Consider the following 22,526-nt stretch of genomic DNA (forward strand, 5'->3'; position numbering starts at 1 on the left):
ATCCTGGCTGTGCTCTGACCCAGTCTCTGACTTCACAGGTGACTTAAACACCTGGCCTACTAAGCACCCTCTCCAGCTGCTCTGGAATTAACTAGAAAACCCAATAAGCCTCAAGAACAGCCTCGTCCCACCAACATTCTCTGTCCATGTTGGGTGTTATTGGAAGCAAGTTCAAGGTCCCAAATAAAGAGACCACTCCTCCAATTAAAGGTCCTCTGGCTTGACAAGGCAGAGCTTTTGTTCTGAAAGGTGTGTTGTTCATAGCTGTGAATAAGCAAGCATGTGGAGATAGCAAATTTACTTGGGTTTTATTCTAATACAGGTGACCATGTCTTTCCCCCACTAGCGTTCACAGTCTTTCACAAATGGCTGGTTTAAAAAGATTCAGCATGAAGGAAATAAAGGAACGTACAGGCCAGGGGGCAGTCACTTAAGTCTTAACCTTTGTGTAAACAAAAGTTTTATCAGGTAGGGGATTAGAATACTTGCATAAAGGTCTAAAATACTTGAATTCCTTGTGCTAAGCAAAGGTTTCACCATGTCTGACTGTATATATAATTCAGCTCTTCTCATACTCAGTGTCCTTGAGGCTCTGCACCAGCAGCCCCACTGTGTGGGAGGAGAAACCCACTGAGTGGCCATTTGGACTGACAAAATATAACTCTCCCTTTTCCAGTAATGTTGAGGTTTGGCTTTCTTTCCCCAGGTTCACGGCATCCAATTCCTGGAGTTCTCTGACGCTGAGAGCCAGGACGACTTCCACAGCACACGTGACGGCTGCGTCCACACGCAGGACCAGCTCGGCATGTATGTGATGTACGACAACGCCCTGCAGGATTTGAAGGAACTCGAGTCAGGGCTGCTGCTCATTGCTAGCCATTACATTGAGAAAGAAAAAAGTAAGGAGTGAGATTTAAAACAATCAGCTGCCCAGGGCTGGGGATGAAGTACAATGAGGCAAAGTGATTGGCTGGTGTGCACAAGGCTCTTGTAGATCTTCCAGTACTGAGAAAACAAATGAAACACACACACACACACACACACACACACACACACACACACACACACACACACACATTCTCCTTTGTGGTGAAGCTATACTTTTTAAGGGATAGCTTCATCTGCAACTCTTGCTGTTGTTAGATTGCTTGTTCCCAGGGAGCGATCTCTCTCCCACACTGGGTAGGATGGATGTGGTGGACTCCAGGGGAGCAAAGGAAGCAATCGGAATAAATGATGCTGTTTCCGAGCTGCCTGACCTTGAGGAGACTTCATTTAGAAGCAGAGACGTCACTAAGCATGTGGAGGGATCTAGTTGAGAGAATGCCAGACTCCCCCAGGTGGGGGCTCAGGACTTGGGCTAGTCAGGTAAACCCATAATCACCATTTTTGCTTCTTTTCGGCAACACCACCTAACTTTCCAATTTTAAATCCTTAGGATGGTACAAAAACATTTCCTGTTGCATTTGGAAAGAGCTTAGGCGTCTAGACATATCCTAGTTCAGGAAGCAGAGTTTAGAAGGTGTTTGTGTTATGTTAGAATGTGTGTGAACTGTAACAGGTAATTCAACTTCACCGTGTTATAAAACGCTTATCGAAGAATGTATGACAACTAGTTTACAGATCCTGAACAGAGTTAATTTAATATAACACTGCACATGTTAGAGTATATATTAGAATCTGCAGTCATTGCTACAACTATATCTAAATCAGACCTTGAACATTCTAGAAGATTTCATTTCAGCTCTTAGCTTCTATTTTCACTGGTTATGCTGTTAGCTTACAGGTGATTCTGCTAGGCTCCTCCCAGCCTTAGGTTGACTTCTTGATCTTCCCTTCACACACACACACACTCTCTCTCTCTCTCTCTCTCTCTCTCTCTTTCTCTCACTCTCTCACAGACACACACATATACACAAACTCACAAACACACACTTCATTCACACATATATACACACATACATACACACTTTAAAACAGAGACGTACACATTGACACACACATATACACACACTTCATATATTCAGGCACATACACACATACACACTCATACACATTCATACACACATAGACAAACACACACATACAGACACACATTCACACACACATACACACACTTATACACACATACATATATACACATACACATTCATATACACACATGCACATACACTTGCACACATACACATTCAAACATACACATACTTCATATGGAAAAAACATGATATTAATCTGAGTTGTTAAACCATCAGAGACCAATTTTTGATAAAGGAGAGATGTATGTTCTACCATTAAAGCTGCAAATTCACGAACATTTTAGCATAGATTTCATGTCAACTGTTTTTATTTCTAAACAGTCTTTAAAGGCTGGGGATGTAGTTTAGTTGGTAAAGTGCTTGCCAAAGATACAGGAAACCCTAGGTTTGGTGCCTAACACCATATAAACTGGGCATGGTAGACATGCTTATGATACCAGGACTCAACTTGTGTCATCGAGATAGGAGAATCAGAAGTTCAAGGTCATCCTCAGCTATATAGTGAGTTTAGGGCTAGCCTGAGCTACATGAGACTCAGTTTCACAATGACAAAAAATGTACTGAGCTAGGTGTGGTGGTGCACACTTGTAGTCTCAGACCTAAGGAGACGGAGGCAAGTAAATGTCTGTGAGTTTCGGGCCAGCCTGTTCTGCATAGCAAGTTCTAGACAAGCCAGGGCTACACAGTGAGGAGCCATATTGAAAAAAGAAAAAAGTATTACTAAAATTAGTCTTTAAGTTTAGAAAGTGAAAACAAAAACCCTGTTGACCTGGAAGTCATCCTGTGTGGACTTCAGGCCTAGTCCTTTGCAGGTGGCTCTTCAGGTCACTTTGGAGAGTCCCAGTGACCAGCTCAGATCTCCTCCAGGGTCCGAGCTAATTGTCTCTGAGCTCTTCAGCACTGAGGAGTGATGTCTCTGACCGTTGCCACTGACTTCTTCCCAGGTCACAGAGAGGACAGCAAAGCAGAGGGCAGCCAGCTTCTCGGCTGGGCCCACGCAGGTGTGGACAGGTTTGCTGTGCTGTATGACCTGTGGGTCTGTGAAGCGAATCTTCTGGAAGGCAAACGCCAGGTATGACCCTGGAAGGCAAACTGTCTGTCAAAGATCTGCCTGCTGGCTCTGCTGGTACACCCCTGTAATCACGGCACCCAGGAGGCAGAGGCAGGGGGATTGCTGCAAGTGTGAAACCAGCCTGGCCTACACTGGACTGTAACAAGACGGTCTCACACAAAAAACCAGGCAAAACTAAACAGCAAAGTTAAATTTTTGTCTTGCTGGATGCTGCTTCAGAGCTCTACAGACACATGCAAGCCAGTTCACATCTTTGTCTGATGAAGGTATTAAGAGTCCCGCTTGTACAAGGTTTATACAAAGGTAGATCCTTCATTTTGCACGTCCTAGGGCTCTTATGACGGAAGTGTACATACACCTTACTGTCTAAAAGGCGTCTGGGGAGAAGCTCTGGGCTATACAATTACATAGAAGATTTACCATCATTGAAAAAGTCCATTTCTACAAATCATAGAAAAAGTGAAATTTGTGGTCTAGAAAAGTTTATCCAACCTCTGCAAAGAGAGAGCTAGGGGGCTTCAGAGGAAAGAGATATTTGTCTAGCCTGGGGACTGTCAAATTGGAGAAAACTGTCCCTAAGTCTTCCCAGAGGAACAGACTTAATCTCACCGCTAGAAGATTAATAAGGGTTGTGGCAGAGAAAGATTTCTAAGCATAGGAAATGCCATTCACAGTATCACAGGGGATGGCCTGGTAGACTGCTAATGGGAGGAATTAACATACTAACCCTGTTTGGGGTACAGGCAGGTGAGGGATTGGGAATCATTGATTTTAAAGTTCACCGGATAACGTGGGTTTCTTAAAGTTGCCCACTTATAATCCATTTTGCCCAAAAATTTGTACACATTTTTTGTTTGTTTTGTCTCATTTTGTTGTTGTTTGTTTGTTTGAGACAAGGTTTCTGTTCCAACTGTATATGACTCCAAGCATTTACAATAGATGTACAAATCAAACGTTACCGATAATGAATCATAAAAATTAGTTGAAAATAATTCTTTGGCATATCGTGGTTCTGCCTTGTACTAAGAACAAAAGTAAATTTCCATACTAATGAAATTGCTATCCTTGTTTTTCTAATACATTCCAATTCAAAGATATGCTAATTTTATATTTAACACCACGAAGAATGACAGTAAGAAAACAGTAAAATTAATTGTTGGCCACACATAAAGAATTATGCTTTAAAAATTTTTTTATTAAAATATTCTCTGCATTTACATTTCAGATGTTTCACTTTCCCCTAGTTCCATCCTTGATCCCCCTCCCACTGCCTCCATAAAGGTGCTCACTTTCCTAACCACCCTTCCACCTCATTCCCCTACACTGGGAAAATGAGCCTTCACTGGATTAAGGACTCCTCTCCCATTGATGCCAGAGAATGCTACCCTCTGCTACATATGCAACTGGGGCCATGGGTCTCTCCATGTGTGCTCATTGGTTGGTGTTTTAGTCCCTGGTGGGTTTGGTTGGTTGATAATGTTCTTCCCATGGGCTTGCAGATCCTTTCAGTTCCTTCAGTCCTTTCTCTAGCTCCTTCATTGGGGTCCCCATGTTCAGTTCAATGGTTAGCTGCAAGCATCCTCCTCTGTATTAGTATGGAACTGGCAGAGCCTCTGAGGAGGCATCTATATCAGATTCCTGCCAGTAAGCACTAATTGGCATCAGCAACAGTGCTTGGGTTTGGTTGCATATGGGGTGGATTTCCAGGTGAGGCAGTTTCTAAATGATTTTTCTCCAATCCCTGCTCCTCTATTTGTCCCATTATTTCCTCCCATGAGTGTTTTGTTCTCTCTTCTAGAAAGGGCTGAGGCACCCACCTTCTGATCTTCCTTCTTTTTGAACTTCATAAGTTGTGTGAATTGTTTCTTGGGTATTCTGAGCTTTTGGGGCTAGTATCCACTTATAAGTGAATACATACTATGAGGGTTGAGTGTTCTTTGTAACTGGGTTACCTCACTCAGGATGATAGCTTCAAGTTCCATCCATTTGCCTAGGAATTTTATGAAATCATTGCTTTTAATAGCTGAGTAGTACTCTATTGTGTATATATGTACCACAATTTCTGTATCCATTCGTCTGTTGAAGGACATCTGGGTTCTTTCCAGCTTTTGGCTATTATAAACAAGGCTATGAAAACAGTAGAACATGTGTCCTTGTTACATGTTGGAACTTCTTTTGGGTATATGCCCAGGAGTGGTATAGCTGGGTCCTCAGGTAGTACTATGTTCAATTTTCTGAGGAGCTGTCAGACTGATTTCCAAGGTAGTTGTACCAGTTTACATTCCCAACAACAGTGGAGGAGTGTTTCTCTTTCTCTACATCCTTGCTAGTATTTGCTGTCACCTGAGTTTGTGATCTTATCCATTCTGACTGGTGTGAGGTAAAATCTCAGGGTTGTTTTGATTTGCATTTCCCTGATGACTAGGGATGTTGAGCATTTCTTTAGGTGCTTCTCAGCCATTCAATAATCCTCAGTTGAGAATTCTTTGTTTAGCTCTGTACCCCAGTTTTTAATAGGATTATTTGATTCTCTAAAGTCTAACTTTTTGAGTTCTTTGTATATATTAGATTCTAGCCCTCTATCAGATGTAGGATTGGTAAAGATCTTTTGCCAATTTGTTGGTTGCCATTTTGTCCTTTTGACAGTGTCCTTTGCCTTACAGAAGCTTTGCAATTTCATGAGGTTCCATTTGTTGATTCTTGATCTTAGAGCATAAGCCATTGTTGTTCTATTTAGGAATTTTTTTCCTTATGCCTATGTGTTCTAAGCTCTTCCACACTTTCTGTTCTATGAGTTTCAGTGTACTTGGTTTTATGTGGAGGTCTTTGATCCACTTGGACTTGAGCTTTGTACAAGGAGACAAGAAAGGATCAATTTGCATTCTTCTGCATGCTGACTGCCAGTTGGACCAGCACCATTTATGAAGAGGCTGTCCTTTTTCCATTGAATGTTTTTAGCTCCTTTGTCAAAGATCAAGTGACCATAGGTGTGTGGGTTCATTTCTGGGTCTTCAATTCTATTCTGCTGATCTACCTACCTGTCTCTGTACCAATACCGTGCAGTTTATATCACAATTAATCTGTAATATAGCTTGATGTTAGGGGTGGTGATTCCCCCGTAAGTATTTTTATTGTTGAGAATAGTTTTTGCTATACTGGGTATTTATTATTCCAAATGAATTTTCAAATTTCTCTTTCTAACTCTATGAAGAATTGAGGTGGAATTTTGGTGGGGATTGCATTGAATCTGTAGATTGCCTTAGGCAAGATGGCCATTTTTTACTATGTTGATCCTTCTAATCCATGAGCATGGGAGATCTTTCTACCTTCTGAGGTCTTCTTCATTTTCCTTCTTCAGAGATGTGAAGTTCTTGTCATAAAGATCTTTCACTTGCTTGGTTAGTGTCACATCAAGGTGTTTTATATTCTTTCTGACTATTGTGAAGGGTTTCAGTTCTCTAATTTTTTTCTCATCCTGTTTATCCTTTGAGTAGAGGAAGTCTACTGATTTGTTTGAGTTAATGTTATATCCAGCCACTTTTCTGAAGTTGTGTTTATCAGCTGTAAAAGTTCTGTAATGGATATTTTGGGGTCACTTAAGTATACTATCATCTGCAAATAGTGATATTTTGACTTTTTCCTTTCCAATTTATGTCTCTTTAACCTCTTTTTGCTGTCTGATTGCTCTGGCTAGTACTTCCAGTACTATATCAAATAGGTAAAGAGAGAGTGGACAGCCTTATCTAGTCCCTGATTTTAGTGGGATTGCTTCAAGTTTCCCACCATTTAGTTTGATGTTGGCTACTGGTTTGCTGTATATTGCTTTTACTATGTTTAAGTATTGGCCTTGAATTTCTGATCTTATCAAGACTTTTAACATGAATGGGGTGTTGAATTTTGTCAAATGTTTTCTCAGCATCTAATGAGATGATCATGTGGGTTTTTTTTTTTTTTCTTTGAGTTTGTTTATATAGTGGATTACATTGATGGATTTCCATAGATTGAGCCATCCTTGCATCCCTGGAATGAAGCCTACTTGATCATGATGAATGATTATTTTGATGTGTTCTTGGATTCGGTTTACAAGAATTTTATTGAGTATTTGTGCATCAATGTTCATGAGGAAAATTGGACTGAAGTTCTCTTTGTTTGTAGGGCCTTTGTGTGGCTTAGGAATGAGCATAATTGTGGCTTTGAACAATGAGTTGGTTAGTGTTCTCTCTGTTTCTATTTTGTGGAATAGTTTGGAGAGTATTGGTATTAGGTCTTCTATGAAGGTCTGATAGAATTCTTCACTAAATCCATCTGATCCTGGGCTTTTTTTTTTTTTTTTGGTTGGGAGGCTTTTGATGACTGCTCCTATTTCTTAAGGGATTATAAGGTTGTTTAAATGGTTTATCTGATTCTGATTTAACTTTGGTACCTTGTATCTGTCTAGGAAAATAGTCCAATTCCTCCAGATTTCCCAGTTTTGTTGAGTATAGGCTTTTGTAGTGGGATCTGATGGTTTCTTGAATTTTCTCAGTTTCTGTTGTTATGTCTCTCGTTTCACTTCTGATTTGTTAATTTGGATTAATTAATTAATCTCTCTGTACCCTCTAGTTAGTCTGGCTAAGGGTTTATCGATCATTTTTATTTTTTTAAAGAACCAGCTCTTGGTTTTGTTGATTCTTTGTATAGTTCTTTTTGCTTCTATTTGGTTGATTTCAGCTTTGAGTTTGATTATTTCTTGCAGTCTACTCCTCTTGGGTGTATCTGCTTCTTTTTGTTCTAGAGCTTTCAGGTGTGCTGTCAAGCTGCTAGTGTATGCTCTCTCCAGCTTCTTTTTGGAGGCGCTCAGAACTATGAGTTTTCCTCTTAGCACTGCTTTTATTGTATCCTATAAGTTTGGGTATGTTGTGCCTTCATTTTTGTTAAATTTTATAAAGTCTTTGATTTTTTTTTCTTTATTTCTTCCTTGAACAAGCTATCATTGAGTAGAGCATTGTTTAGCTTTCATGTGTATGTGGGCTTTTGTTGTTTTTGTTGATATTGAAGACCAGCCTTAGTTCATGGTGATATGATAGGATGCATGGGATTATTTCCATGTTCTTGTATCTGTTGAGGCCTGTTTTGTGACTGACTATATGGTCAGTTTTGGAGAAGGTGCTGTCAGGTGCTGAGAAGAAGGTGTATTCTTTTGTTTTAGGATAAAACATTCTATAAATGTCTATTAAATCCATTTGGTTCATAACTTCTGTTAGCTTCGCTGTGTCTCTGTTCAGTTTCTGCTTCCATGATCTGTCCATTGATAAGAGTAAAGTGTTGCCGTCTCCCACTATTATTGTTTGTGGTGCAATACATGCTTTGAGCTTTAATAAAGTTTCTTTTATGAATGTGGGTGCCCTTGTATTTGGAGCATAGATATTTAGGATTGAGAGTTCATCTTGATGGATTTTTCCTTTGATAACTAAAACGTGTCCTTCCTTATCTTTTTTGATGATTTTTGGTTGAAAATCTATTTTATTCAGTATTAGGATGGCTACACCAGCTTGTTTCTTGGGAATAATTATGCTTTTATAAGAACATAATACCTACATATATGGTAAAACACTGAAGTTTATAACATAAAGTGGTCGCAGGTCTCAGCTGGGTGTTTCAGGCAGTGTTCACGGGCACTTACGGTGGGATGACATTAGCAGTATGAAGTATGCATTCTGTGGGTTCAGAACTTGGCCAGCATGGAAGTAACTTGATTCAATGGGGGCAAACACTGTTCTTATGAATTTGACTCTGAGATAATTTTTGGTGTTGTGTATTCAGGAACCTTTTAATATTGCTGTGTGTGTGTGTGTGTGTGTGTGTGTGTGTGTGTGTGTGTGTGTGTGCCATAGGGTGAGTTTAGTTTTGTTTTCAGTAGCTGTCTTATTGTCCTCATAAAGGATGAATTGAAGAACTCTCTAGAGAGCAGATCATCTCCAGTGGTGATCTGGAGAGTTAAAAAGGACCTGATCACAAGGACGTAGCCATGGGAGCAGGAAAGGAGAGCAGATGCCATCACTCTGAAGGGGACATGGTAGGAGTTAAGGACTGGATATGGATTTTGGAGTGAGAGAGTGAAAAGAGATAGGAAGGGCCTCCCAAGGGCCTAGGAAGGAGCTGCTAGCTAATGCCCAGTGCAGGATCATTCAAGAAGATACAAGTGTATCGAAGACAAGTTGTCAGTGGAGGTGCTGCATCAGATGTGAATGTGTTGTGGGGAGTTATAGGTCGAAAGCCATGAAGTAGATATGGGCTGAGAAATGACCTTGAATGTTGAACCATAGCCACGAAAGGGAAAAGGTGGAGGGTCTGAATAGGCCCTTGGTGATGCCTACTCCATGGGGTAGGCTGTGGAGCAGAGGGAGTAGCCAACATGGAAGCCAAACAAAGAAGAAATAGCTTGTGAGAAGTGACAGGAAAAAGCTGGAGGAAGCCTAGTGACGCAGAGCACAGTAAAATATTGGGGATGATGTTCTCTCAAGGATCAGTGTTCAGGGGCCAGGGGCAGATGTGTAGGCCTCTGTCGGGAGGTGTCCTGGGGGTGGAAGCCAGACTACCACAGCTGTGATGTGGTCTGGAAATCAGGAGTGAAGGTGGCTCCTTCTAACTGTTTTTGTAGCAGAATAGAAGGTTAATGTTTTGTGCCCTCTGATTAGTTACTCTTGGAGATGTAGGTCACTGTCATTTGGAAACAAATGTCTGAGCTGAAAAGGTGCAAGGCTTGGGCTTTGGAAGACAGTTGTTTTTCACAGATGACCTTGACCTGCCAGTGAGAACCTCACAGTGACCAGCTAAGTAAATGGGAGATTTGGACTCCTGTGGTGACCGGCTGTACTAAATAAAAACAAGTCAAATTCATTACTCCAGGCATACGTTTTTAAGTGTTTCTTTGTGTGCGTATGCATGTGCATATGCATGTGCTTGTGGCTATATTATGTGTTGTATGTATGTGTGTGTGTTTCTATGTGTGTTTGTGTATGTCTGTGTGTGTATTTGTGGGTGTATGTGTGTGTGTTTGTGTGTATGTATGTGTGTGTGCATATATATATGTATGTGTTTGTGTATATTTGTGTGTGTATATGTATGTGTTTGTGTGTATATATATGTATATTTGTGTGTATATGTATGTGTATATATGTGTGTCTCTCTGTGTACTTTTGTGTGTTTGTATATATAGATGTGTGTGTGTGTCTCTGTGTGTATATATGTGTGTGTATGTGTGTCTGTGCATGTGTACATGTACTAGTGTCCTTTTCCCCTCAGGCATGGGATTCAGTGGCAATAGGAGAGTCACAGGGCAGAAGAGACAGAAGGCTGGGCTCCCAGCAGAGACCAGAGACGGAAGCTCATCCTCTGCTAAGCTGCCAGAGCTGCCCACTGGTTCTTCCCTTCCGGGGTTCTCGACACTGTCTTCATGTAAAGCAATTGTTGGAAATATCCCTCTAGTCCACCCTGAGAGTACGCTCCCAACAGAACCTGAGCTTTCTGGGCCAGAATTGTAGAGTATGGTCTTCCAAGTCAAAAACTCTGGCCAAAGAGCCCATCTTAAATGGCTAAGGCAGGTTTCCATCTGAGGTACGATTGAACCCACCCTCCACACTGTCCCTGGTGCCATTCCTCTACCATAATTAGTTATTAAAGATATTGGTATCACCACTTAAGAGGTTCTGGGACATCTTGGGTTCTTTTAGTTCTTTAAAATAACTCATAAAATTAAAAGCTGATGTCAACCTACTGGCTTGAGGGACAAGAGAAGCCAGAGAGTTGGTGTGGCAGCTCCTGGATCGTGCTGTCCCATCTCCTGATTCTCCCCCACAGTAACCAGACACGTTCTACAACAATTTGAATTCACACATGTATACAGAACTAACATGAGTTTTGCGTATTATCCCTGAGACAAGGGAGAACAGGTTGCGTGGTAAGTTGTGTGATTTTCTGTTTGACACTTTGTTATGATGTAAAGCATTGTCTTTAAAAGTTATCATAAGTCTTAGATCTCACACATAAGACAAACTCAATAAGATAATCTCACAAATAAGATAAACCCAGGGAGGCTTGATATCATCCATTTTGTCTGTTTTCCTATTTTCTCAGACATTTCCTGGCCTCTCTCCCTGCTGTGTTGTGTATCACCTTCTGAGAACTGGCCCTTGACACACAGAGGTGACATTGACAGTTTGGGAAGACTTCTCAGGCAAACACCAGCCTGGAGTTTAAAATGGCAACAGGCCAATTAGCAAACAGATAACAAATAGAACCAGTGAGGCAGAAAGATCCTGCCCCACGCTTGCCAGGAAGGAATTTGTAAAGAAATTATGCAATAATCCATCTGGTACCTTCTTTCAGATGAGCCTAAACGCTGAAAGATGATATTAGCTTAACTTACATTTTCCTTCTCAACAGATAAAATACTCCAATATTTGGGACATGCTTACCTTAAAAGAGTATTTGTTATTTATCTGAAATTCAAAGTTGGTTGGATGCCCTGTGTTCTTATTTTGGGGGAGGCTCAGGAGGCATGCTATAGCTCACATTAGACAAGTCAGAGGACAACTTAGCAGAGTGTATTCTTGCTTTCTGTCATGTGAGTCCCAGAGATTGAACTCAGGTCCTCTGACTCGGAGGCAGGTGCCTTACTTGCTGAACCATCTTGCTGGCTGGCCATCCTATGTTCTTATTTGCTGACTCTGGCAACCTTATCATCAACAATGAGCATTCGATTTAGTATGGTCCTTTGCAACTTGGCCTCACCAGATTGGGAAGGACAGAAAGGACTCCGCAGCCAACTTCTGTAGAGAGAATCTCTTCTAAGTATCACCTGTCAATAAAAAAGCTGATGGCCAATGAGCTGAGGCAGAACAAAAGGAAGTGGGACACTAGTAACATGAGAGAGGATTCTGGGAAATAGTAAGAGTATAAAAGAGAGATCTGGGGAGAGACTCAGGAGATGAGGCAAGACAGAGGACAGACAGAAGAGATGGTTGTAAATCAGCAGGTAGATAAACTTGGGAAGACTCTGAGAAGACTCGAGGGACGAAGCAGGCAGGGGCCGAGAAGAGATAACTAACCAAGTGGTAGACATAGAATAGTTTGAATGGGTTAAATAGATTACAAGGTAGTCAGGATATGAGCCAAAGTTTATGGCATATGCTTTTAAAAATAACAAATTAATCTCAGAGTCATCATTCTGGGAGCCAGGGCTGGGGAAAGAAGACTTGGAATTTAAAAATTATTTTTAATAGCCAACTTCCCTAGTCAAATAACCAACACTTGGACCTTTGTCCAAAAAAAAAAAAAAACAAACAAACAAACAACAACAAAAAAAAAAAAAAAAAACAGGTCAAGAAGTTTAAATACCATAAGCAAGCTCTCAGGATTACCCTGGCCCAGCTAGAAGGGTTCACGTTGGGCTAGAATGAATGAAAAAGTAAAGTTTCTTCTCTAATCTCTCCCTGGGACAGCGGAGTGTCGCTCTTAGCCAGTCAAGTCACTCCTCCTCCGTTTCATTTTTCTTTCCGTCATTTAACAGTTTGTGTGGCTCTTGGGTGGGGAGATCCGGTCACTGAGAGCACCCTGCTCTTCATTTTCTGTGAGATGAACGTATAGTCTAAGGGGCCGCCATCTTTCTCCACTTCTGACCCCACTCTGCATTGTGAGTTCCTAACCCTGACACACCTTCCATGGTTGCTGAGTTTCTGGCTCCTCTTGGTACCTTTGCAAAAAGGCATCCACCAAGTTTGAGCGCCGTGTTTAAGCACATGGATGAAATGCCTAGAAGCAGCAACTTCAGAGAGGGGTTTATTTTGGCTCACACGCTTGAATGTGTGCACTTCATCTGATTGGGAAGACATGGATGCACGCAGCTTCACGGAGACAGGAGGAGAGGGGAACTGGGGATCCTTACCGCCTGGCATCTCAGCACAACAGGAAGTAGGGGCGGGACAGGAAGTCATGCTGGGCTACAAGCCTCAAGGCCCACCCCGCCAGAACCATTTTTCCCACCTTTTGAAGGTTCCACAACCTCTCAAAACTGTGGCACCAGGTGGAGACCAAAATGTTCAAACATGAAGCCATGGGGGATATTTTACATGCAGAACATCACAGGCACTGAATGGAGAATCCCAGGCCCGCTGTCCACAAGCCTTGCCTTGACGCTGGACAGGCAGATATAAACATCTCTTTTTAGGTGACCTCTGATTCCTAGTGTCTGTTCAGTCTGGAGTGTTTAACCGTCTCTGGTAAAAGAGGAAAATTCTCCTCAGCACTCTGCGGTTCTGTGCCTGTGCCTTTAATGATGAAAGACAGAAGTGTTGTGTGCACATGTGGAGGTCTTCAGAGAACAGGGGACTCAAAGAAGCCGACTCCTGAAAACTTGTCTTCCAGGCTATAAGTAGGCAGATGGGCAGAACAGAGAGATGGATGGAACAGAGAGATGGATGGAACAGAGAGATGGATGGAACAGAGAGATGGATGGAACAGAGAGATGGATGGAACAGAGAGATGGATGGAACAGAGAGATGAGATGGATGGAACAGAGAGATGGATGGAACAGAGAGATGGACAGAACAAGTAGCTCTCAAAAGAGGAAGCACAGTAGCCAGCAACTATTTTATTTTTTATACATTCTACCTACTTTGCCTGTGTGTGCCATGGTGCACACGTGGAGGTCAGAAGACAGCTTGTAAGACAGTCTGTTCCCTTCTCCCACCATGTCAATAGATCCCCGGGATTGAGCCTAAGTCTTTAGCCACCGGGAAAGGACACTTCTCCTACCTGTTAAGCTGCCTGCAGCCTGTGCAGTGTGCGCTGGCTTTTCAGCTTTTGTGAGATGTCCCTCATGTTGGGGTGGGCTTAGGTGGTGTAGCTAGCTGCCTTTGAGTCATCTCTGCTTCTGTAAGTAACCCCCCTGTCTTAGTTAGGATTTTATTGCTGTGAACAGACACCATGACCAAGGAAAGTCTTATAAGAACAACATTTAATTGGGGCTGGATTACAGGTTCAGAGGTTCAGTCCATCATCATCAAGACAAGAGCATAGCAGCATCCAGGCAGGCATGGTGTAGGAGGAGCTGAGAGTTCTACATCTTCATCCAAAGGAAGCTAGGAACAAATTAAGCATCCTCCAAGCCCACCCCCAGAGTGACACACTTCCTCCAACAAAGCCACATTTCTAATAGTACCACTCCCTGGGCCAAGCATATGTAAACCATCACACCCTCCCTCATATTTCTATAAGCAAACTCCCAAAAAAACTCATTGGTTCACCAAGTTGGACGTTGGTATAATATCTGTACTTTGGTCTGTCATCAGTTCAAATTAAAAAAAATCATATAATTGTCTCATCTGATAAATAGTATTAAAAATGATAAAAGACCTAACCAGAGCGATACATTGTGAAAAGTAACCAGGAGAACGAGAGAGGGCTGGCTTCGAGGAATGGCAGACATTGGGTGTTGTCTTACCAGAGTTTATATTGTAGAGTGACACTGCCAACCCCATAACATTGTTTGTAAAGAGCAGGAGAAGAAAGAACAGAAGTAGATAGATCAAACTCAAGTCCTGCATGAGCTCCAGCTTTTGCCTCTTTACTCTGCAGGTTTGCTAACTGCGCCAGTTCTTTCTAGATTTGCCCAGACCATACCACTAGCTACCCACACATTTCAGCATCTGTCTTTGGCTAAGGTCCCAGGGCTTCTTAAAGCCCAGGATGAAGCTTCCATCTTGTTTGCTGACCCCGGAGCTACCCGTGCTGTATCCTGACCATAAACGTTGTTTTCAGCTTCTTGAGAGTTACTTCGAGGCCTACCAGCACACGTTGGACCCCGAAGAACGGTTCGCTTTAGCCCAAGCCATGACCGACATTATGCACCGACGCCCTAAGCTGGATTTCAGCCACGTGTACTTCACTAAGGCCTACCAAGATGACTGCGCCTGCCTGCGGCTCCACCTGCAGCTGCTGAGGGGTATTCTCAGCCACCACGTGAGTAGGGCTTTTAATGGCTCCATCTGGAAAGGGGATGGATGACCTAAGCCAAAAAGAAAAGTAACATTCTTCCATTGCAGCTCCAGAGTCTGGGTTTTCTGGGTGGAGTGTTTATCTGTGAGCTCACTGGCACTTCCGATTGGCATGTGTAGCTCGGGCCTTAAAGGGAGGTTTCTACCTCAACGGCAGTTGATTCGCAAGGGATCAAGAACGTCAACTTGTATGAGATCACGGAGTTCGCATCAACAAAAGGACTTTCCCAAGACACCGTCATATAAAACTCTGATTTTTTTTCCCCCATATAGAGAGGATTTTTGTTTGGGTGGTTCTGCTTGTTTTGTTTTTGTGTTTGAGACAAGGTCTCACACAGTAACCTAGGCTTGCCTGAAGCTCCTGGCCATCCTGCCTGAGCCTCAGGGGCTGTAGATACAGACTGCCACTATTACTTTATTCTGCTTTATTTTATTTTATCGAGACAGCCTTCTGCCCTGTATCCCTGACTGCCTTGTACCCTTTGTGTACCTACAGCTGATCTGAAACTCAGACTGGCCCAGAACTCACAGAAATCCACCTGTCTCGGCCTCCTGGGTGCTGGGATCAAAGGGATGTACCACAGGCCCAGCCTTCTTTTGCCTTTTTAAATTGGTTGGCTTTTTTTTCCTTGGCTGGCCTTTCACTGAGAGACCAGAATGCCCCCATTGTAATTGAAACCACACCCAGGGCGAAACCAGTGAAGAGACAGGGCCACAGGGCATTTGGGTTTCTCCTGTCTAGGCTCACAGCTCAGGCCCTGGAAATATTTATTCTTCTTAGGTAGAGCAGCAACGGGAGTATGTCCAAAGGCTCTGGCGAGGGGATCATCCCGAGGCTCACAGGACATTCGGACTTCCCCTGAACATCATCCGCAAGCCATTTGTTTCCCTCAATGACAGCTGGTAAGTTGGCGTTGTCTTTAGCCTTTTACATTTAATCTTCTAGAGCAATTAAGGGCACAGCACTGGATCAAAGCACTAAGCTCTTGAGCACCATTCGGTGGCTAGTGGACATGAGAGACCTTGAGCAGAACTCACTTATCTGAGGCCGGTGTGTGCTTTTAAGTTGCTCTGAAAGGAATTCCCTTCTTCTCACAGTATCACTAGAAAAGGCTTCTGAGAATTGGCCAGATGAACCTCTGGGAATTATTCTTCAAAGAGCAGTATTCAATTTCCTGAGACCGCTCAGGGCGGGCACACCCTCTCAGTGTGATTACTCCCTTCCCCTGTTCCTTCTAACTTTGGGGTTGGAGGGCTTCTTGAGATGGCAGACCCCCAAGTTCAACAGGACAGCCTGAGGTCAAACTCTCCCCATTGCTGCCACAAGGTGGGGAGTAATTGTCTCTCCAGCACCCATCACACACTTTTGAGGACACAGACATGAGACATGGCCCTGAGGCTCCGTCGGTGCACATTATGACAATCTTTATGTAAGAGGTCGCCATGATAGGTTACGTCTTTGGGACAAAAGCTAAGATTCAACCTTCTTAAGAGAGTTGAGTTTGTGAAACTGCCCCTCCCCTGTAGACCTCGAACAGAGCTGATGTCATCACCGTAATGAGCTTGGCACCAGCCGTGTGTGCGCCCATCTTACTATGGGAAAAAAACAAAAAACTGCTGTTCGGGAAGTAGCTTTTGGCAGAACAGGCTAAGGCTAAAACATGGGTCCTAGAAGCTGACAGAGTAGTTGCCAAACCCAGTGCAATGGCTCGGTTGGAGCTAGTTTCCGACTGCGCTGAAACCCACTTACCTAGTTTGACTTTTTGTGCTCCTCAGTTTCAAGGTAGGAAGACTGTTGGCTTGTTCTGTGTCTTTCATTTGAAAAAGAAACGGGCAGACAAGTGTTTTATTGATTTTTTTTTTCTCCCTCATCAATTCTAGGAGGCCCTCAGTGTACAGAGAACTTAAAAAAAATTGTCTTTATTCATTAATATTGAGGGGGACCATTCAGGCGAAAAATAGATGCTAAGAATCGTGGAAATTATTGTTCTTTTGCATAATCTTTTTTATTCTTAAGCTATTCTCTTTTTCTGGAAGTCACTGAAGCGTGGAGGTTTTGTTCTAGTCATTGCTTACTGGGCATTTGGAAATGCAGCTGTTTCTTTCCACTTTACGGAGCTTGTGTTAAAGCAAAGAGCATACTGCAGTACTGGTTAATTCCCTGTCTGTCTGTGGGAACTATGATACTGGTCTTTAAAAATGTGAAGACAGATACCTTAGGGGGAAAAAAAACTATCTATGTTCGTTGTTGTGAAAAATCAAATCGTCCTTTCTCCTCTTCAAGCCCATCTTCAGAAAGCGTTCATCTGTTGGAGCTCCACCCTTCCCTTGGCCTGGCTGGGCTCATCCCCAAAGCTCTGGAGCACCTGCTGCGGGAGGCTCGCCACGCCCACAAGGCTGCATCGCCCAGCGGGCATGCGCAGCTGGAGATACGAGTCTTACAGCTTGCCCTGGACCTGTGGCTCACCCCAGCCAAGCCCGAGGCCTGGTACAGCGCACAACTCCAGAGAGATGTGGGTGTTTTTTGAGAGGACAGTTGGGTCCTTGGCAAAGAGACCACTTCCTTCCAGATGTTTCTGTTTAGCTTTCTGTTTGGCTGTTTGGCTGTTTGGCACTCTTCATTTCTACTTGGCCAGAGAGGGCATAGTCACAAGCCTTGCTGATACTTCTATGTGATTTTTTGTTTTGGACAAAGCTAGTATATACGTATATTCTTATAGTATAAAGGATGTTGCTATAACTAAAATTAATTGGTGAATCGCATAGTTATATACAAGTGTTTTCTCACTCCCCACTGGGGCTCTAATGATACAGTGTGTCTGTATCCGGGAGAAGCTGGAGAACACTGGGCGGTGAAGGTCAGTGGTTCCTGCTGTGAATGCGGTGTGCCGGCCTGAACTCAATTCTCTGTGTTTTCTGTGAAGGCTCTGGGCTGGGGCTTCTTAGCTGGCCTCACTCTCTAGCTGCTTGTGATAAAGGAGGTGATTTGAAGAGTATCGGCTCCTTGGGTCAACATTCTCTCCTCTCCTGCCTACACTAACATCATCTTTACGAAGGAAAGGATTTGTTCTTAAGTTTGTATCATTCACTTGTGTATGTGTGTACCTTTGTGTGCGGGGGCTGTGTGTTTATGGATGTCCGTGGAGGACGGAAGGGAACACTGGATGGCCTACGTGAGATGCCCAGTGCAGGTGCTGAGAAAGGAATTTGGATCCCCTGGGTGGCTGGACCAGTGCCAAGTCAGCAAGGTCTTCCCTCAGAAGCAGGCAAGAGAAATACAGTTTTAAAAAGACAGAAAGACGCAGAGCATCACCGAGTGTGCACGTGGCCCTGGGTTCACTCCCAAGGGCTGCAGATGTAGTTAGTGGATCAATAAACCCAGTCACGATAGCTTTCTGAATTCACACTGTCTCCACGTGCACAGGACACGCCCTCCCTCCACACATTATCATCTTCCCATGCACAGGGCACACTCACACCCTTCACGCATTATCATCTTCCAGTTCCGCCAGTCTTTCTGTTTGTTTTCTGAGCCAGGGTCTCACTATGTAGCTCTGGCTACCCCGATACTTTCACTCTACACCAGGCTGTCCTCGAACTCGCAGAGATCCGCCTGCCTCTGCCTTCCGAGTGCTGGGTTTAAAGGCGTGCACCACCATGGCAGGCTAAACTCGGGCGTAAGTGATGACGTGAAATTTGGTTCTTAGATATAGACTGGCAGGTTGCTCTGAAAAGAATCATGCCAATCCCTGTAGAAACCAACTGACATATTAGAGGCACACTTCTGCTTTAGCATACAGTGCGACATTGGCCTTTGAAATGCAATGTGTGAACTAACTCATTACGTGTGTGCATGAAACATGGGTGGCATTATGGTATTAATGTACATTTCCTTGTTATTACAACCACATATACATGTAAATATGCATATTTATAGATAGATGTGTGTATTCTCTCCATATATGAATATATACATCGGTATATATGTGTGTGTGTGTGTGTGTGTGTGTGTGTGTGCATGTGTGTGTGTTTTGTGTCTGTGGATTTATATGCACCATGTGCTCAGCCTCTAAGCCATCTCTCTAGCCCATGTTGAGATGATTTTTAACACATTTGGTCACTAGCTTTATTTTTTGTGTGCAATTCTTTTTGGCTCACTTATCTGAGAAAATAACTTCACTGCTATTCACTTATCTGGAGTCTAATGAAATAACCTTTTGGTCTATCATATTTCCTGCAGATTTCTTATGCCTTTTTAAAGCAAACCCTCTTATTTTTGACTAGTTGGATCTGCTGTTCATTTCTGTTGTGACTGTGTCTGTCCTCCTAAATGCAGAGAAAATGTCTCTCTGCGGGTGTTTCGTTTGTCTACTCTGACCCCCATTTTAAGGGTTTGATTTAATGTTCAGACATCCAGCTCTTTTGCTCTCCACTGGAATTAGCGACCGTGGAGCGCTGGTTGAAGCAGAAACTGGAATGCTCCCAGAGCTCTGAGCCATTTGTCTGCCTTCCGTTTTTTATTCTCACAGTGTCTTGTAGTACCATATTTAATATTAATTTTATAAAATGTCTTATGGATTACAGAGACTGTCCAGGGTGACTTCTCTAGTCTCCTGATGTCACAATTGTAACTATTGCTTCGGAGCTACCTTCACAGTTAAACCTAGAAATGCTGGATGTTTAGACTAACTTTTTGTATTAGAAAGTGGGTGTGCCAGTGCCCTCTGAAAGCATGCGGGAATTTAACAACTCTCTTGGCTCTCACAGTTGAAGACTTTAGGAGCCTGAAAGTCACATCTCCAGCAGACAAATCCTTTGGTAGATACATAATTAAGCCTGTAGAGCAAGGGAGAGAAAGGAGAGAAAGGATCTTCCAACTAGGTCTTTACTGGAAAGGGCACAGTAGATGTTCACTAAGCAGAAGGGTATTAGAGGTCACTTGGATGTTTCATGGATCACACAGGGCCACCTGGGTGTGAGGAGGTGCTGAGAAGCAGGTCAGGTCCTGTGAAGCTAAGGAACTCGGAAGTAAGGGGCTACAAGCTACTCTTGGTACCACTGAATGACCTTTTTAAGACGTAAAGGTCACAGGGCCAGGCTTGGTGCAGACTCACAATCTCAGATACTCAGGAGGTGGAACAGGAGGATTACAAGTTCAAGGCCAGCCTGGGCAACTTAGTGAGATCTTGTTTGAAAGTAACAGTACAAAGTAACTCCATAGTAGAGGGCTTACATGAAACCCTAGGTTTAATTCCCAGGCAGTTTGGATTCCTCCTTGCTGAGAAAGAGGATCTTTGATGCTTCCTGGGGGGGTCTGGTGAAAAATTGAAAGAATTCATAGGTGTAAAAATTATTTGGCATTTTGAAACTGCAATCAGAGAGGATTATAGAAATTGTTCTTTGGCCACCAAAACATTTTAAAAGTTTTTTTTTTTTTTTAATGCATACGGGTCTTTTGCCTGCATGTGTGTCTGTGTACCACAGGCATACTTAGTACCTTGGAAGCCAAAGAAGGCATTGGATACCCTAGTACTGCAGTTGCAAGTAGTTCTGAGCTGCCATGTGGGTGCTGAGAATCAAACAGCTGGACAAGCAGCCAGTGCTTTTAACCACCGAACCATATCTCCATCTTTAAAGTATTTTTTTTAAATCAGTGGCTTTTATTTCTATTTAGTTCCTTCTCCTGTGGTTTTTGTGTTTAGACTCAAAACATTTCTAATAACAAGATTTACCCCCATTATTTAAAAAAAATACTTCTGTGTATACTGGCTCTCGTAACCCTCTGGGCAGCCCTATTAATTAGTGGTTATCTATAACTGCTCTCTTTAACTGTCTAGTAGATGGCCAGGAAATAAGGCTTTCCGAGTCTGCACTGAGAGTATGATTTCTTTTTAGGACACATGATGCTTCTTCTTTTGAGTTTCCAAATTACTTGTTTTGCTCTCAGCTCTTTTCAGCTCAAGTGATGGGTGACCCCTTTCTCGTGGAGGAGGTGGGCCTGCTTGCCCTCAGGTCTGTGGTGGACAAAGAACAGAAACCAGGCCAGGATTTTCACCCACTGCTCCTGGACACGTTCTCCAAACTTTTGGAACTCCTGACCCTCCGTCACCGGCTGATAGAATCGAGTGTGGCAAGTGCATACTTGGCTGGGTTAGTGGGGGACCAGAAGCTTCATGGAAGAATTTGGGGGATAAATGGGAGAGTCTGGGGCTTTCTGTCCTGAGCTTTGCCCTTTGTTCTGTAGGGCAGCTTGATGAAGTGATGACATCCCTTCCGTCCATCTATCCGTCCTTCCTCCCTTCCTTCCTTCCTTCCTTCCTTCCTTCCTTCCTTCCTAACTTCCTTCATTCTTCCTTCCTTTCTTCCTTCCTTCCAAGCTTCCTTGTGAGCCTCTCTGACCATTCCCCAAGCAAGAGTCTCCCACTGGTACATACATTTTCTTTCCATTCAACACAAGTCCTTTTGTTCAGTTGCTTGATACTGGTTTGTCAACTTTCTAACACAAAGTCACTGCCAGGCAGTGAACTGTGCTGTTCCATGACCTGGAATCTTAATCTGTGCTGGCATAACAGAGTACCTGAGACTATGTCATTTGTAAAGAATAGACATCTACATCTAATAGTTCTTGAGACATCCAAGATCATGGGGTCTGTCTTAGGGTTTTGCTGCTATGAGCAGACACCATGACCAAGGCAACTCTTATAAAGAACAAATGTTAATGGGGACTAGATTACAGGTTCTGAGGCTAAGTCCATTATCATCAAGGCAGGAACATGGTAGCATCCAGGCAAACATGGAGCTGGAGGAGCTGAGAGTTTTATATCTTTATTCAAAAGCAGACAGAAGACTGACTTCCAGGCAGCTAGGAGGGGCTTCTTCAAGCCCACACCCACAGTGACACACCAACTCCAATAAGGCCACACCTGCTAATAGTGCCATTCCCTGGGCCAAGCATGTTCATATCACCATAGGGCCCATATCTGACAAGAGCCTTCTTGCTGCGCCAGCCTGAGACAGAAGAAAGACAGCCATGCTCTGTTTCTGCTCATCAGTGGAGCGGAGAGAGAAGGAGCAGAGGAAGTGAGAAACAAGAGGGGAAGGTCTGGTGTTCTTTCATCAGAAACCACTGTCCACAACAGCTGGCCTCTTATTCTCTAACAGCCTCGGCCTCACAACCAATCATCCCTCAAAAGTCTCTGTCAACCATTCTTGTGTTGGACTTAAGTTTCCAACTTTGGGGGACATCCAAACAATAGCTACTGGTATGGGGCCTGAGCCACAGCGGTAACTTTTCTCTTGCACACAAGGAAGGTGACTAGCAGAGCCGAGCAAGGAGAGTGTGTCAGGGGCAGCATCTCTGTCTGGAGAGGGCTGGTGGCTCAG

The 22,526-nt window shown here is 43.3% G+C and overlaps 1 protein-coding gene across 1 annotated transcript in view; it reads left to right on the forward strand.

Annotated features, from left to right (window-relative positions):
* LOC308437146 (uncharacterized protein) overlaps window positions 1-22,526 on the forward strand; it is a gene marked incomplete at its 5' end in the record, with an annotated part of 152,625 nt that overhangs the window by 44,427 nt on the left and 85,672 nt on the right. Inside the window, 6 exons of the mRNA XM_080938202.1 lie at window positions 707-899; window positions 2,981-3,108; window positions 14,908-15,108; window positions 15,925-16,046; window positions 17,428-17,656; window positions 21,091-21,293. Of these exons, the coding sequence (XP_080794328.1) occupies window positions 707-899; window positions 2,981-3,108; window positions 14,908-15,108; window positions 15,925-16,046; window positions 17,428-17,656; window positions 21,091-21,293 (1,076 nt within the window). The remainder of the gene's footprint in view (window positions 1-706; window positions 900-2,980; window positions 3,109-14,907; window positions 15,109-15,924; window positions 16,047-17,427; window positions 17,657-21,090; window positions 21,294-22,526) is intronic.

The sequence above is a fragment of the Micromys minutus genome (assembly GCF_963924665.1).
Source record: "Micromys minutus genome assembly, chromosome: 25".
Classification (NCBI taxonomy): domain Eukaryota; kingdom Metazoa; phylum Chordata; class Mammalia; order Rodentia; family Muridae; genus Micromys; species Micromys minutus.